This window comes from Cricetulus griseus (genome assembly GCF_003668045.3).
Source record: "Cricetulus griseus strain 17A/GY chromosome 1 unlocalized genomic scaffold, alternate assembly CriGri-PICRH-1.0 chr1_0, whole genome shotgun sequence".
In the NCBI taxonomy this organism is placed as follows: Eukaryota; Metazoa; Chordata; class Mammalia; order Rodentia; family Cricetidae; genus Cricetulus; species Cricetulus griseus.
In genome coordinates this window covers 189,434,546-189,452,946 of record NW_023276806.1, presented here as the reverse complement: position 1 = coordinate 189,452,946, position 18,401 = coordinate 189,434,546, and the positions used below count along the sequence as shown (strand labels likewise).

At 42.6% G+C, this 18,401-nt stretch overlaps 1 protein-coding gene across 6 annotated transcripts in view; it reads right to left on the bottom strand.

Moving 5' to 3' along the window:
• Hipk2 (homeodomain interacting protein kinase 2) overlaps positions 1–18,401 on the bottom strand; it is a 190,508-nt gene that overhangs the window by 34,595 nt on the left and 137,512 nt on the right. For 4 of the 6 annotated variants that reach the window (XM_027391501.2, XM_027391502.2, XM_027391506.2 and 1 more), the window contains 3 exons: positions 15,395–15,557; positions 9,498–9,705; positions 8,540–8,661 (listed from right to left, as the gene is read on the bottom strand). In XM_027391501.2, coding sequence (XP_027247302.1) covers positions 8,540–8,661; positions 9,498–9,705; positions 15,395–15,557 — 493 coding nt within the window. The remainder of the gene's footprint in view (positions 1–8,539; positions 8,662–9,497; positions 9,706–15,394; positions 15,558–18,401) is intronic. The other 2 variants (XM_027391503.2, XM_027391504.2) reach the window with 1 other exon arrangement.

The window sequence follows — 18,401 nt, the reverse complement described above, 5'->3', positions numbered from 1 at the left end:
ACTGACTTGTTCTGTAAACTATGTGCAAAAGACTGAGCTAATTTAACTGGGTCAGATGGGGACAGCTCTTTGCCCTCAGGAAGCCTTCTATCTAATGTCCTAGATTTGATACTTGACTTTTGTTCATCAGTTAGCATGTAGAGTCTCACCTTCTGAATTTAATTCCCACTCTATATAACTTGGAGACCACTGACTATCTGGTGTTGACCTTCACCTGTGAGAAAGTGGTATAAAATAATGAACTTGCTGTGACTTTCAGCTTAAATGACAAACACTTCAATTCCTTAAAGCATGCAGGAACTAGTAGAAGACTAGTAGGAACTCAGCACTCGCTTCCATCTTCACAATATGGAAGAACGTTCTGCTCTCCCTTTAATGACTAATTGACAGGCGTGCACATGTGCAGTGTGCTTTAGGCTCTCTGTGCCTCCTTCTCTTCTCTGCTTTTTTGGGTCATTCAGTGATTTTCATTGAACACAGCTGTCCAAAGGTGGACACCTAAAGGACCACCACTCAGGTGAAATGCTTCCTGGAGGGGTAAAGGACCTAGGGTGTTGTGGAATATGTGTAGAGATGTGTCACTGTGATTGGTTTAATAAAAAGCTAAACATCCAATAGCTGGGCAGGAGGAGTAGGTGGGACCTCTGGAGCTCTGGGAAGAAAAAAGGGAGGCAGAGGAAGTAGGACACGTGGGAGGAGAGGTAAAAGCCATGAGCTTCGTGGCATCACATAGAAGAATAGAAATGGGTTAATTTAAGTTATAAGAGCTAGTTAGAAACAAGTCTAAACTAACGTGAGCTTTCATAATTAACAAGTCTCCGTGTTGTTATTTGGAAGCTGGCTGGTGGACAGAAAAAGACTCGTTATACAAAGGGATTGATTTCCCAGTTATATTTCTCTCTGTCTATGAAGCCAAACATGACTAACATATATCTAACATTTTCTAGCTCAGGGCTCCACTGATTGGGCATGTGTTTTAATATGTATGTTTTGACTCCTGTATCAATAAACATTTCTGTAAAGGACTACATTTTAAGTCAAGACTTCATAAGCATTACAGAAGCATATTTCAGATCTGACCCATTTTCTGTCCCATCCTTCTCAGGTTAATTGGTGTTGCCTGTGAGATCTCATGCACATTTGGTACTGTTTGCTTGCTTGCTGATCTGTGGTGATAGAGGTAGAAAGCTCAGAGACCACTGATCATACCATAGTGCTTTATGTCAGCTGACAAAGTGAAAGAAGCAATTCTACAAGTTTACTAACTATAGCTAACTGTATTTCAAGCCCACTGATTTCACAGAGGGGAAATATAACTTAACTGGTAAATCCACTGTAAACTCAAAATATTGAATGAGCCAGATGTGGTGGTGCACACCTTTAGTCCCAGGACTCAGGAGGCAGAAACAGGTGGTTCTCTGTGAGTTCAAGGCCAGCTTGGTCTACATAGCTAGTTCTAGGCAAGTCAAGGTTCATGTCAAGACTCTGTATTAGAACAAACAAAACAAAAGAAAATAGTTTCAACGTCAGTTAAGATTTTTACTGCTTACTGATCTGGAACTCATTTCCAATTCTATGAAAAGCATGAGTTTTTGACTAATGTCATTTAAAAAATGTATCTTGATATCCAGATAGAGTTTCCTTGAATTTTACCTCAAAGCCATAAGAAAAAAGGCTTCTTTTTTTTTTTTTTACTATTTTTAAACCTTTTTCATTGATTGTGAAAGTGATGCTGACAAATACAATCAGCTCATTTAGATGACATTACGTCAAGTATCTATAATTTATTACTACTACTAAGAATAGAACTCACATTTCTTTTAAAAATAATAATAATAATAATAATTATTATTATTATTATTGTGTGTGTGTCTGTGACATGTGAGTGCATGCATGCATTCAGAGGTTCTGGAGACAATTTTTGGGAGTCTCTTATTTTGTGATTCAGGAACTGAATTCAGGTCATCAGGCTTTCAAGGAAAGCACTTTTAACTGTTGGGCCATATTGCTGTCCCCTCCCCTTTTTGGGACAGAATCTTGCTTTGTATCCCAGACAGCATTTGAGCTCAAGATGGTCCTTGCCTCAGTCTACCAAGTACAGGAATTATGAGTACATACCACTATGCTTAGCTGGAGCTAATATTTCTTGATCCATGTTGTGTGTCAATCAGTGTTTAGTCATAAATAGATTTTCAAACTTAATATTGGTCCTATGAGGTAAGGACTACTATTCCCATTTCTTAGGTGAATAAACTAAGATGGAGAGGTTAAATGATTTGCTTAGAAAATATGGCAAATTATTTATTGTTTTCTCTGAACCTAACATGACAGGGAAGAAATAAAATATAAATAGATCCATAGAAGCAAAGACAGTGGAGGACAGACGGCAACAGTTAAGATTTGAAAGGTGGAACAACAGTCAGTTGCCAAGGAAGTTAGCATAGTGAGTTATTCCAAGGTAAATCTGCATGTGAAACCTGGCCAGATCCCTGGTATGCAGGTGTCTACTGGCCTCAGAGCCAGAGGGGTGATTCTCCAGGGAGTGCTACAGGTGTGACGTTTGAGGATAAGGGGTCTGCCAGTGAAAACGCTGGGCTTGCTTCTAACACTCCACAGGGAAGCCCACATTCAGGAGCCCATCCCTTGTCAGCTTTCTCAGCGTGCTGAGCAGTTTCATGTTCCGGTCTCAACTACCCATGGACAGATAAAGGCAGCCTTTAGAAAGCATCTACTGGGAAGAGATCAAAGCAAAAATCAAATGAAACTCATATGAAACAAAAGCAATATAGGAAACAAAAATTCCAGAGATCTATAATTGTCTTTAATATCCAGTTTAAAAAATATGTATCTTACTTTATATAAATATGTACATATGGAACAAGATAAGGAGCTCCCAGAAAGGAGAACAATGGCAACAGAAACGGAGAAGCAAACAGAAAATTTCAAAGAAATTTCTCAGAAAGTAGTCTGTCTGTCTGTCTGTCTCTCTGTCACACACACACAGAGGGAAATATAAGAAATGCTGAGAGATTAACTTGGAAGTATAAACATCCAGGCTGGGGAGATGGCTCAGTGGGTAAAGCGTTTCCATCAAAGTGTGAGGATCAGAGTTTGGATACCCAGCACCCATATAAATGCCAGGCCCTCCTGCAATCCCTGTGTTTGGGAGGTGAACAACGATTTCTGTAGCAAACTATAAAGCTAGACTACACTAGCAAGAAAGGTCTAGATTCACATGAGAGACCCTGCCTCAATATATAATAGAACCTGGGACCATCAGGCCAGGCATGGCAATATCCATAATGGGTTGGGCTCTTCCCCATCAATCATTAATTAAGAAAATGACCTACAGGCTTGCCTACAGCCTGATTTTTTTATAAAGACAATTTCTCAGTTGAGGTTTCCTCATTTCAGATGACTCTAGCTTGTGTCAATTTGACACAAAACTAGCCAGTACGTATGTGCACCCATACCCACCCACCATTAATATTTATGCATCAACACACGTACACATCACATACACAAAACATAGAAGTAACAATATCCAATTAATAAGAATTTTGCAAAGAAAATATTGTTCAAAGGACAAACAACAAAACTCGGACTAAAGGGCAAACAGGGAATACGGGACAAGGTATGGAAAACAAGAAAGCATTTATCTTGAGACAACTGTGGACAAGAAGACTGTCTAAAAGGTTTCATAGAAACAAATAATATACGGAACTCAATATATCCAAACCTGAGCATGTCAAACACAGAAAACTCTTACAGCTTTAGAATGACCTGAGACAGAAGAATAAGATACACAGAGATAAATAACCCAGTGGGAAAATGAGGCAGCTATTAACTCTAGGGAAAACAAGAAGCCATACAAGGAAGGAAATACAATCAGTGTGTTATGAAGCTCATCAGGAGCAATGCTCTAAGATGGACCATAATCATACGGAAAGTGTAAAAGTTGAAGCACAACTTACTTGGGAAGAAGGGGAGGATGAAAGAGTGAAGGGAGAGACTGGTGGCAGCAGGAATGGGTTGGAGAGCTAAGGTTTCATTATACAAATAGGAAGTCAGCTTATAGTAAAAAAAATGGAGGAATCAACTGAAAAGCACTCTAGAATATTATATGGATTCATATAAGACTGGTCAAATTAAAGGTTGTTTGGGGATAGGAGAAATTAAAGGTGGTATAGAGAGAGGACTATATTTCTTAGTAAATGTGTGGTGTCATATAAGTTAAAAAAATTCTGTACCATATTATTTTGAAAAAGGATGAAATTTAAATGTCCAAAACCACACCCCCAAAGGCAGCCAGTAAGTGGTGCATCGGGTGTGCACACAGATGACCTCAGCCAATATCCAAACATACTTTATGGAGAACACAAACATGGCAGCCCTTTTTGGAATCTGGTGTGGGTGTTAAATACACAAAGGTGGCATGACGAACCTTCCTTATCTGTTAGCAGCTTCAGTGCCAAGTGAGGTAGAAGTCAACAGTAAGATAATGGCTGCAAAGACTGGCTGCTGAAAACGCCGTCAGTGGAGGGTTAGCATGAGAAGCAATGGGTTTTGGTAGAGTGGACAGTTTAAAGTCACCTATCCTCAGGGAAATACAGGAACCTTGGTCAAATGACTCAATTGGTCAAGAATGCAAATCCTCTTCACTGCAAGTAGAGTCTAGTAGGACCTGTCATTTCTGACTTGATCTTGTTAGTGAGAGGGAGTTTTGGATCCTGGTCCTTGAAAAAATGAGTTAAATATAATCCGATCCCACTCAGAACTGGATCTCCCATCTACCCACTTTTACCTGCTCCCTCCCTCACAGTTTCTCTTGTAGCCAACATGCTAACTGCAGCTCTAGGCTTCAGACAGTGGAGGTCATAGACCTTTCAGGAAGTATCAAGAGTTTCCTTTAGAAGGGGTTTCTGTAAAGGTCACTCCTGTGTTGCTAACTGTGTCTTTTGCCATGCACACATCTTCGAGGTGTGCCAGAGGCTTATTTCTCTGTAGGGACATACACTGCTGCTGGGGATGGAGAGAAAGAGAGGAAAGAAAATTAAACAAACACAGGAATACATATAAAGGGTCCATCTCTAAACTTTCACAAAGTTCTCAAAAGGTTTTAAATGCTCAGAAGAAAACTATCAAATTTGGGGATACATTTAAAAGCACATAACATAATAGTATTTAGAAATCTTGTGCCTGGTAACCTAGAAATCTACTCAACAGAAAAACGAAAACCCAAATTTCAATAGTTATTACTTTAAAAATAGCTACCACTTCATTTTGTAAGTTACTGTGTTTTTTTTACATGCTCCTTGTAAAGGATAAAAACACAGACTAGAGCACACTGGGACAGATTAAATGACAAACAGAAGAAACAGGAAAGGTAGTCAGCCATAAGCCAGTGTAATACTAGATGGGACATGTACATTTTTAAAATAAGAAATGTGTCGTTGCATTCGAAGACATACAGGTCGACTATGTCCATGTTAGTGGGTATGTGCTTTCCCACTGTACGAAGTCACCTGTTGAGTCAACAAATTCCCCAGTGAGGAATACTCAACTTGCTTCTAATGGTTCCTTTTTATAAACACTATAACAATTAAAATCCTATACACACATATTTTTTGTTGTTGTCCAGTTTTCCAATTATAGATTTAGGTTAAATCAACGTGAAGGTTTACAACACTAGAAACTCTTTTCAAGTAAGCAGGAGGGAGGACTCTTCCCACCATGATTAAAGGACTGAGACAAATTGAGAAATGCTGAGCCTGTTGGTTCCACTCCACTGAACAATGAAGAAGGAATTCTCTGTTAGTTGGCAAGCCATGCTTGGTCTTTCTAACAGAGCTCACTCCTGGATTACTTGCTTTCAGTGTGAAAATACAAAAAAGTGTCTGCAATTACCTTGGAAAGTACATAGGGAAATCTACAGCTTCTGGGCTCACTGGGAGGTTGGTCTGGACCTGTGATGCTCAGATAAAGGGTGAGCAAATGTCTTGACCTGGACTGATCTTTCTGGAGATCTTCTTTGATTTACAGTGGCCTTTTTTGAACTCCTTACCATAGAACTATGCAACAACAATGGGGTTAAAAGAACTATGAGAGAAGAAGGGACAACCCGCGTTAAATACAGGGTTTCTGTTGACACCCTTTCCACAAGGCACGCACAACTTTGTGTGTCACCACTGTGGGTGTTAGCTGTCACTTGAGCAGTGTCAGTTTAGATTACAAAAAAAGAGATACAAGGAGTGTTAGTACCAATCTTAACTGTTCTAGAACACAGAAAAGGTGACAATATCCAAGTTTGTATGAGACTGCAGCCACACGTACTCAAATCAGATAAGGACTTCCTAAGAAAGGGAAATCATGTGTCATGTCTCATCTATGAAGACTAATAAAAAAAATACTAATCAGAGCAGTTGCAAACTGAGCTCAAAATGCAGGTCGTCACATCAAGCACAACATGATCAAACAGAGTTTATCTCATAATGTAACTTGCTACATTAACAGATGAAGGAACAAAGTCACATGGTTATCCAAATAGATGAGAAAGTAATTTGATAATACAGTATTTACTTAAAAATTAAAACATGACAATACCTCTATTAGTTAGAAGAAATAAACTGCCTAATGGGAAATAGCTATAACAATTTCCTTTAGAAAGCAAACCACACTAAAGTAAAAGATCCCTGATTTCATCTGTTATTAAACATGATTTTGGATTACTCTACTCAGTCCAGGATATGTGAACAATAGGAAAAAGTGCAAGGATTGAAGAACAAGAAACAAAACTATTATCTGCAACTAAAAAGAATTCATAAGAACAGAAGGGTAGCCTGATGACTCAAACCAGCTATATTCCTATGGACTGAAAGCAAATGATTACAAGTATATTTAATAAAATCAATAGTAGCAAAAGCTGTAAAATATTTATTTTTATGTGTATGGGTGTTTTGCCTGCATGCATTTCTGTGTACTACATGTGTGCCTGGTGCTTGTGGAAGCCATAACAGGGAGTCACTGGATCCCCTAGAATTGGTGTTAAAGAGGGTTGTGAGCTACCATGTGGGTGCTGGTAATTGAGCCCAGGCCTCTGGAGGAACAGCCAGTGCTCTTAACTGCTGAGCCATCTTTCTAGCTTTCTTTCTCTTTTCTTTTCTTTTTTTTTTTTGAAGCCAACATTCTTATGGAGAAATGGTGGTAAAATGGATATGGAAAAGAAAAGGAACCAAATACCTAAGGACAACGTGAAGAACTATGAAAGACCAGGGCATTCCCTACCAGATATCAAGACACTGTAACATAGTTGTTACAGTGAAGACTGGACACTAGAGAGGCCAATCGACTACACAAGAGCCAAGAACAGACCCATGCAATTTGACTACCTATAAACTAAAACAAGGAAAATCACTTCTATAAACAAACTATTTGAGACACTTCGGGGGAATGTTTTGGGAAACAAACTATTTGAGACACTTCGGGGGAATGTTTTGGGAAACTACCTTATTTAAAAGTAAAACTGACACTAACAGGTCAAGCCATCCTTAATGCCCAAGAGCAGAAAGACTGCATGAGAGCAGTCTAAGATGGTAGGAAAATATGGACACTGTGTCAGATGTCTAGACTATGTCCTGGCTCTGACGTCCTGGCTCTGACATCTAGTGGTTGTGTAATGTTTTTGTTTTGAGACAGGGTCTTACTGTGGAGTGCAGGATGACCCAGACTCACTATGCAGCCTAGCATGGCCCTGAACTCACAATTCTCCTGCCTCAGCCAGCAGAGTACTGGTATGACAGATGTGTGTCACCATGCCTGGCTGTTGTATGGCTATGAGCAAAACCCTGTTTTAGTTTTCCTACTTGTCAAGTAGAGACAGGTATCTTTCTGTGTTGTGGGGATTAAACAGATTAACTGTAAAGTGCACAGCATAAAGACAATACATTTGCTATTAGAGTTCAATTATCTTTAAGGACTGCCTTCTGGTTTTGCACCAGTGCTGTTACTATAAACTCATGTAACAGTTTACACATTTTTCAATCATTTTTCATCTTTGTCATCTCATTCCACAGTTAGAATACCTATATGGATAGAAAGGAAGGTTCCAGCCCATAGCTTCTACAAGTCATTTTTTCCCCAACTCTGAAAATGAAGGGATAATCTCCAGGGTTCCTTTGGCTCTAAGAATCACTTCTATTTTATAAGAAATTGGAGGCAAAGAGATGTTAACTGACTTGCTTTAGGTCACCAAGAATTACTAGCAGACTTAGGATTAAAACCTAGATCTCCTAAATGAATTTGCTTTACAAAGGTATAATAGTAATTTTCCTAGACTCGCTGTATCTAAATTTCTTCTTGGAATTGTCACTAGACACTTAGGGAGGTAATTCACTCAGGGGTCACCTAGAACATTACTGATACATTCCAATGCCTGGGAGCCCCTCCCTCATTACCAGGGAGGGCGTCAGTAGAGACACATGTCTTTTGGTAAAGCATTAACATGGATGATGGGAATGGGAGCAGTACAGAAGAGAATTACCTGAGCAAGCAGACCTGGTTGGATCTGAAGAGGCTGAGCTCCTGGAGCTTGAGTGACGATGGGAACAGCATTTTCCATCCGCACTGAGTAGCCAGCATGCTTGGAGGGAGAGGCCTGCAGGCCTGTTCAGGACATGGGTGAAGGACAGGAGGGAGATGAATGACTGAAAACTGAAGAGAACCTGCTAGCCACTGCGTGAGCTTTACTGCTCATCTATGAGATGTTTTCCTTTTGGTTTCTAAAAAGTGGTCCCTGTTCCACACAAACACACCCCTTCAAAATTAAATTATGTATGGTTCAAAGCAGGACAATTAAGATGAGGATTTACATGGAGATATAACTGAGTGTCACAGCAGAGGATGCTGGGGACAGAGTGTCAGGCAGGCTCTCTGGATTGCACAGATGGGATCTGAGCAGCAGTGTACATGCTCACATGGGTGCTTTGCAAACACCTGTTCTTGAGCTTTCATGTAAAGTGTGATGAGGTACACAGTCTTCTCTCACTGCTGAGAGTCCACAGAAAAAGAGATCTGGGATCATGGCCAAAGGGGAGGAGGCGCAGCCCAGGGAGGCACTTTTTAGACAGATTTCCATTCTCCACACGAAGTGAGCCTATGCTGGCTGTCAGAGACTGGCAATTTTCTACAGATAACGTTCAGAGAGCATTTCATGCAAGGAAAGCGGGAGCTGACATCAGCATAACAATGGAGCCAGACAATGCGCCTCTTCACAGGCAGCTGGCTAGGGCCTCGGTTTCTGGCAGGTGGTGAGCACAAGGAATGGACTTGGTACCAGAGCACAAGTCGCATTGTTTCTAGGTTGGAGGCAATGGGAGAGCAGCCTCCAAATTCAGTGATTCCAGCACTCAAACAACTGGAAGGCAGAGGGCTCTCTGCCCGCAGGAAGCAGGAGGGTTAGAACCTTAGGGGTGGTCCTGCAAGAACCAGCTCAGCCTTACCTTGGAAGCCAGGGGGACACACGATGAGAGCTTGCTGGAAGGGGTCTGGCCGGGCACAAATCTGGGCTGTTCCTGTCTGCAGGGGCATGCTCCTCTGGGCCACCGCGGCCATGGATGCCGCTGAGGGCTGGTAGAGTGTAGATTGGTAGTTTAGTATGGAGACTTCGGGATTGGCTAAGGAAAGAGTGGCACTGGTGGAGGTGGGACCCTAAAGGAATGATGGGGATTAAACAAAAATAAACAAAATAAAAAATGAGGGAGGAGGTATGCTAGGAGACACAAATCTAAATCAAATAAATGAATTTAAAGGAGAGCTAACATAAACCAAGAAAAAAAAAAAAAAAAGAAGGCAAAAAGAGGGGCAGGGATCCAGCTGACTGCCTCAGAGGAAGGCAGAGGCACCTGCATCCTCACATTTGTGGGACCTCAACAGCTGGGTATTTAGTCTAAAAAACTGTGTGACTGAGGGTCTGGGGATGTATCTCAGTTAGTAGAGTGTTTACCTAGCATGCATGAAACCCCGAGTTCAATGCCTAGCATTGCATAAAAACAGCTATACTAATCTTTGTGTATTTTGTGCTCTCAGCACTCAAGAGGCTGAGGCAGGAGGATCAGAAGCTTAAAGTTATCTACATGAGGCTAGCCTAGGCTACATGAGCTCTTAATCATTCCCACCCCCACCCCCAGGGGGGGAAAAAAACCTAAACAACACAAAGTAAAGTGTTTAATGAAAGTCTGCTTCATCCCAGAAGGCCAGGTTTGGGTTGAGAGACTTTGTACTCCTTGGATTCTACAATGGAGTATGATGATGGGGAGGGTGGGAAAAGCTCGGCCTGCCTGCCTTCTCCTTGTCCCAGCAAGGCTCTACCACCTTGAGGAGCTTTAGATGCACACATATCATGCTGCCAGCCCACAAGCTCTACCTTTGCTCACTTTCCTCTCCTGGTGGATCCAGGTAGTCTATACTTGGGAGGACAAATCAGGAAGAGGCCCCTACAGGCCTGGGTCCCGGATAAATGGGTCTCAGCACGGAAAGCCCATGCACCAGAAGGAAGCCAAGGCAGAGACTCTTGCTCAGACCTAAAGAGTACTGTTTGCAGACACTCTTAGCCCACCCAGGGCATTGCTACTATAAAAGCAGTATATGGAAAACATCTGGATCTGTCTTTTGAAACAGAACTTCCAACAGAAACAAACCTGTGGAGGGAAAGCAAATTCTTTGTTGGGGAGTCTTATATTTCTCTCCTTAGCAAAGAGAGGCAGAGGTTAGCAATGGCTTCAGATTGAACATTGTCTACAAGGAGTTGCACCTCTAGAAGAGAGGTTCTCAATCTGTGGGTCATGATTCCTTTGAGGGTCACATATCAGATATCCTAAATATCTGATATGTTACAATTCATAACACTAGTAAAATTACAGTTATGAAATAACAAGATAATGTTATGGTTGGGGTTCCTCTTACAGCATAAGGATCTGTATTAAAAGGTTGAAGCAGGGGGCCAGAGAGATGGCTCAGCGGTTAAGAGCACTGACTGCTCTTCCAGAGGGCCTGAGTTCAATGCCCAGCAACCACATGGTGGCTCACAACCATCTGTAATGAGATCTGGTGCCCTCTTCTGGTGTGCAGATATACATGGAAGCAGTATGTTGCATACATAATAAATAAATAAATAAATAAATAAATAAATAAATAAATAAATAAAATCCTTAAAAAAAGGTTGAAGCATTAGGAAGGTGAGAATCACTGCTTTAGAGGTTGTAAGAACTAAGGGATAAGGAGGAGGTAGACTTTGAGTAAATACTGGACACACATGTAAGGGGAATTTCTAGTGGAGTTAATGCCAAATTTCATAAAAAGGGCAAAAGTTTTGTTTCCCCCCCCCTTTTTTTTGGTGGTACTGGGGCAATCAAACAAATCCAGAGCCTTGAGTACATGAGCTAAGTCTACTACTGAGCTATATCTTTGGCCCTGCATAGTTGCATATTTCGTTATAGTTAGATTTTGGGCTGAATTTTAGTACAAGACAATACATTTATTTGAAAATGATTATGAATTCCTATTACACTTACTTAGATTTTGAGCTGCATATTTTAAGTGTATATGCATTTTCAGCACTCCACACCAGGCCTCCTGGAAGTATGGTGGGGACATGTGTGCACATGTGGGGGCCAGTGTCTGTGCACTGATGTCCTAACACTCATCTCCAGTTTTTCCCATACCACTGTTTTTCCTGGCAGCTCCATGACCACACTTCCCACTGTCACCTCAGACACCACAAGCTCAGGTCCTGAAGGTCCCCTGCTCGGGGGCTGTGGCACCAGTGTCTTCCCATTTGACTGTGCTGCCCCATCCTCTGAGAGCCACTGTCTCTGGTGCCCACCCAGGATCTGTAAGTCCTTCATTAGTGATGACATTCACTGTACCTCTCTTTCAATTCTTGGGTACAGCATCATTTTCTCTTTCTACTTTAATTTAAAGAAATGTGTATGGGTGTACTGCCTGCATGTATGTCTGCAGCATGCGTGTGCCTAGTGCCCACAGAGGCTAGAAAAGGGCACAGTGTTTCCTGGAACTGGAGTTACAGATGGTTACCAGACACATGTGGTCCTCTGGAAGACACCCAACCTTGGATCGTTCTCGTAGAGACCACTCTGCCCATTAGCACCCTTCTCTACACTTAGGCTCCTGCTCACAAACTCCAGCAATGGCCTCACAAATGTGCTGGATGCATCTTGGCCAGGTACTTTTTTCTTTCTAAAGTCCCTCTGTTACCTTCCTTGATAAATGTTAGCTATCTTTTTCTTCAGAAAAAGGGCATTAGTCTACTTGCTATTTTCACAGAATAGCTTCCTGGGAGCATAGGCTATTCATCTCCTAGGAATCCTTTGGCTCAGGGTTTTCTCTGAGCCTCTGTGTTTTGGGGCCAGCCTGGGCACCCAGGCTCCAAAGTGGAACCTCCCCTAGCAGATTGTGTTGGTCAACTCCCACTGCAGTGTGCTGGGCAGTGTAGTCAGCACCCTGAATGATGTGTCCTTGGGAGAAGGGCCTGGGTTCTACTTGTGGTGGTCCTCTGCTTGTCTGCCTTCCTAGGCCCTCGTGTGTGCAGCCTGTATCTGATCTGTTTTAGCTCATGTTTCACCATGAAGACCATGAACTCCTTGAGAGGAATCTACAAAGATGATCCTGCTATGAGCACCAGTCCCTAGTGTGAGCAGGCATGGTGACATTTTCCCTTAGTTTCCAATGCTGCTATGGATCGGTTGGTAGAAGTGTGTATGAGGGTGAGGGAGATTTTTACTCTGTCCTCCCTGATTCTGACAGAGTGACATCACCTGTCTGTGAGAGGCAGGGAGGACTGCTAATAGCTGTCCTGGCTAACAAAGGCAAATGAGAAGAAAAAGCAAGTTCACTGGCAACCTATCTCGCAAAGCCGGGCCAAGTGATTCCCCCCCCCCCCCCAAAGACAGGGTAGCCTGGCTGTGTAGCCTGGCTGTCCTGTAGACCGGTAGACCAGGCTGGCCTCTACCTCCCGAGTGTTGGGATTAAAAGTTGTGTACCACTGTCACCTGGCTGGGGCAAGTGATTGTTGGATACAGCTATAATAAATATTTAAATAGTTTGATATCTGTAAGAACAGGATGTGAGCTTAACCTATAAATCCAGTTAAAACTCTTGGTAGAAGAATATGCCCCTCAAACAAGACACCTTGGAAAAGTTAGTAGTAAAGCAGCTGAGACCAAGGCTTAGGCCAGGAGCACCCACCGGAGGACTCCCTCCCTACTCAGTATGTTACTAGCAGTTTTGTTTTATGGTTTTCTGAGACAGGGTTCATCTGTGTAGCCTTGGCTGTCCTGGAACTCACTTTGTAGACCTGGCTGTCCTTGAACTCATTGAGATCCACCTGCTTCTGCCTCCTGAGTGCTTGCTGGGATTAAAGGTGTGTGCCATCACCACCTGGCTACTAACAGTTTTTGAAAGTAAATAAAAATTATGGTATATTGTATATGGTATATTGACCCAACTTCCTTGAGACATGAACAATTATAGATTAGTGAGCACTTGGGAAAAATCCCAAGTTTACTGGATTTATGTTAAGAGCAACACAGAACTAGTTCTGTGTCCTGTCACTAACATAAAATTGTAGGTGTATTTTGTTGCTTCTAAACATCCAAATGTTTAGAGTGAGCAGAAAAGTTGCAAGGATCTCATGTAAGGACCACAGCACTGGGTCACTAACATGCAAGAGAAGTCTTGCTGTGTTCCAGAAGTAGAGACTCTGACAGCAGACTGCTGGGGTCAAAGGCCAAACCTATCTCCTATGTACTAGCAGGCATCCTTAGGTAAGAAGGTGACACCTACTCCACACGAGTGCTGGAGGACTGAGTGATGCCATGCTGAACAAGGCTGACACAATAATATTTACTGCCAGTGATATGAACATTTGTGACATTATCAGAGGAGGGAAGCGTGCCTCAGTGCTTAGGACTAGGGCACAACCAGAATAACTTGTTTTTCTGATACATTTAATTAGGGCCCAACAATTTTACATTCAGACGATGGAGCGTTGTTCTTAGGATCATGCTTTTCAGTTTTGGTGATATTCTTTGGAATGGATATGCTGCCTGTCCTGCCATAGAAAACATAGAGGTGACCTGCTCTGTTACGGTCAGGGACCTCTAGCCCTCCAGTCTGAAGCCTATGAAGATGTCCATGGAAAGGCTGGGCAGGGATTCACCTGACCTGACACATGACCGGAGGAATCCCTTCCCATGTGCCCTCTTAGATCCTTGGGTAATGGAAGGGGCAGACAGATGGCAGATGGGGACGGGGATTTGAGGTTAGGAGTTAGGATCAGGAGTCTCCTAAGGTAATGAAGGAAACCTCAGTGGCCCTTGTTGAGAAGCCCTAGATGCAAAAGCCTTAACCTCAGGGCTGGCAGGAAAATGAGTTCTTCTCTTTACAGACAGCTTCGAGAACTGATGACACTGAGAGTCTAAGCAGAGGAAGAGCTAATAACTGGAAGTCAAACTAGTAGGGAACAGCAGTGAGTAGGAACAGTGCTGAAAAGCAGGGGCCAGTGACCCATCAGTGACAGGAGGACAGGCCGACTAAGAGTGGACACACACGCAGGGGATGGTATTCCCACATTAGGTTTACACGTTTACGTCTCTTCTCCGAAGTGTGTGTGTGTGTGTGTGTGTGTGTGTGTGTGTGTGCGCGCACGCGCGCATGTGCTTGTGCTCAAGGGAGAATAGCACAGGGCCACCGTTGTCATTACGGATTGATATTAAGACTGACAAGTCTGGGAACACTTCTTTGGGGACTCCTATGATTGGAAGATGGGAGTAACAGATTCTGGAGGCAGGTGAACTAGGATGTAGAGATTCTTCATTCAGTACCTATTTCCTGAGTCTCCTCTGCATTTCAAACATTCTACGTTGCTGAGTCTTCCAGTCTGCAGAAGGATGGGGATTTGTGTGAAGGAAACCTCAATTTCCTGAATCCCTAGGGTAAACTTCTAGGGTTCCAGGGACAGACCCAGGAGCTGGCTTTTGTATGACTTAGAGAATGGACAGGCTTTGCCTCTTCTGAATAAAGACTGTATCGACACAGGGGTGCTGGGAGGGACTCCTGCTCATACTGGTGCTAGAACTTTTTTAGAAGGCTCTGTTCCCACATCTGCTCAGAGGAAAATGGGAAGAGGTGCCATCTCAGGTAGCAGTAGTCAGAAGAGAGAGACCCTTGGCCTCTTAAAAAACTAATCACGGAAGCAAATACTTCAGCTTACAGACCCAAAAGGACAACGCAGGAAAACCTATCGGGTCTGCTGGGGGAAATCTGAGTCCTGATGCCCACCGACAGCCCTGCCCACCTTTCCCTGGTATCTGCCACTCACCTGGTTGTGGACAGTGGTCAGCTGGTTGTTAAAGGTCATGGTCAAGTTAGTAGATGTGCTGGGGGCCACGTGTGTGATGAAAGGTGTTTTGCTCTGGTTCACCGTGTCATACATATTCACCCGGCGCTTGCAAATCTCCATGTTTTGGAAACAAGATTTGACACTGTTCATGCAAAAGGTAGAGGCAGAGACACAAGGGACAAGAAAGAGGGTGAGGTGGGGGAAAGGAGAAAAAACAGTGAGAAAAGGAGAGAATGGTTAATACAGTAAACAAAACAACCATTGCAGCTTTACTTTAGCTTCAAAAATCCTGGCCTTCTCCAAGTCTGCTGCTGGAACTGTCAGCACCGTGTGAGAGCATTCCCCATTGTCTTGTTGCCCTTTCTCCTGTCCTGCATGGGCAGGTTCTCGGTACCACAGATGTGCTTCATTGATTCTTTCTCGAGTCTCACTGCTCAGTCTTAGCGTAGCTCTCACTCAACAAGATGGCTCACCAACCAAGGATATTAAGGAACTGCTACAACCTACTTCCACCTTCCTTAGAGCCAACTTGTCTACCCGCTCCCCCATTCTAATGACCCTAGGCTACTAGCACCATCTAGAGGTCAGTCAAATAATTCTCCCATCCAGGGTCATGAATTTAGGCACTGGAATCTGTCAAGCAATGGAAACAATGACAATAACTAATTTTTACTGAGAGCAGTGGTATGTGTTTGCAATATCCCTTTCAGTCTTACACCATCCACAAGACAGAAATATGATCCCTGTCTCAATTTTATAAACAAAGTCGAAGGTTTAGGACAGATAATTTGCAGTTTACCTATACCCCCCCCCATACACATTCCTAATTTCCTTAATCTTTTTGTTTTGTAATTCTTGTCTAGTTACATGAAGTAGAATTCTCTCTCCCTTTTAAAGGAGTACAGGTACAAGCATGAAGACTTTGGTGGCCATCTACTGTGTTCTACTCAGCTCATACTCTGCTCCTCATACACTGTGCCTCTTTGTTAGGTTCACTTTTCTTCAAGCGCTAATATGCAAGATAAAGTCTCATTCAATCTACAATTTAAAATGGCTATTGCAATAAATGAATATAAACAAGGAACAGTTTTCTACTATTTTAAATTAGTAGAAATTGCTGTATACTACAGGTGTGCTCTATTTTGAACTAAATAGGTGTTAATAGGCTATCCCAGAATATGATTTCCAAGTTAGATACATTCCAAATTTCAGAAATTGAACATAGACATGACCTAGAGATTCCTACTTCTTTCTAAGTTAATGGCTATTCATACTAGCTACTATTCACACTGGGTACTTGATACACAACACATAGTTAACAAGCTGATGGTCGTAGAGAGAAAACATACTTACTGGTAATCAACGCCATGCCCGCCCAGAGCTTCTGGTGAGTACCCACCTAGTCTACTGCTCAGTGCTTTCACATTGAGCAGAAGACAATAAAATGATGCTGGATGCATTCTTTCTGGAACACACATAAACCATCAGTGATTTTGTGATGGCTCAATGTATAATCTCCAGACTCTAGAGTTTTCTCACTGCAGGGTTGAGCTTGACTGTTAGGATGAGACAAGTACTTCTACTTTGGGTTAGTTTATAAGACTGGCTTTTACAAATGTGTACACTAGAACCTGGGTTTCACTTTCACCTGCAAAACCTCACTGTGGAGCAGCTTAGGCCCAGCCCTAAGGGTGGGTAGGTCTGCATGCTGTTTCCACTCTAGAGTTCTTCATGGTCTTCTGGGAACCCACAAAGATTCAGCCCATGCTCAGGCCTAGGGATGGCCTGCTTTTTTTTAGGCTGACTTCTAAGTTCTAAATTGCCACTGCTCCTCCATGAAACTATGGATGCTTCCTTACTGAACACAGACAACAGGGCCCTGCTCATCTAAGTAGAAGTACTTGTAGTACTGCAGTAGACTAGGTAGGCAGTCCCCAGGAGCTGTGGGCAGACATGGTGTTGATTACCAGTGAGTATGTTTTCTGTCTAGGACCATCAGTTTGTTTGTTCACTATGCTATGGAAGAGAACTGATGTATAAGACACACTTCATAGTGGTTGCAGCTCACTTGTTAGGCCAGGAAAGGTTGAGTTCAGCCTGGAGACTCAGTCCAATCTAATTCTGGCCATAGCATTGCTGACTATGGTCTGCAAACATCTACCTCCAGGCTCTTCTCTTTGCAGTTGTCAGTAGTTCTCAGGACCTATGAGAAAGGTAGCTTTCTGGAACAGGCTACTTTCCCTGCAGAAATGCAAGGATTGGAAACCATGCTTTCATGTCCCAGGTACCTCAGGGTTCAGGCTGAGGTAATATAACCTATTTCCCATCCACAAAAGACCCCCTTTCTCTCTCTCTCTCTTTTTCATCAGTCATGGAGATCTTTGCCACCAGTGTTGTCTCCTCTCCAAGCTATTTTCTGACCAACCAGAAATTCTTCAGTAGCCACACTGATAACCTGCCAAACACGTACTACACTTCTGTCTCAGGACCTCAACCTCATCACTCCTTCCTTGGGCTGTCAGACCTGCAACTATTTAAGTCTCAAGCTCAAGCATTGTTTCCTTGGCCTTATTCTCCATCCATCTGGTGCATTTAACTATTATCAGAACTATCTTTAGAGTTGACCAGAGAACACAATTCATTGGGATCTAATGAATTTCCTTTCCCTCAGGTGACCTTCACTAGCTTCCATTTGGGACTATAATTACCATACCACTAGCATCATCAACTTCCTCATCTGTTTGTCTTTTTCTCTTACCAGCCTGGCAGCAGGTCAACCTGGACAAACACAACTGTTTCCTCTATGCCTCTGAGTGGGATGGCGACTTATAACACCTTCCTCCTTATTTCTCTGGTTAGTTTGAAGTCACCTTCTGCTCTAGCTGCCCTTGACCAACTATCTCTATATTTCCTCCTCTCTCTCTTGCAATTTCTCTTTCTTTCTTAACATTCTTTTTTTTTGCATATGTGTATGTGTGTGTATGCT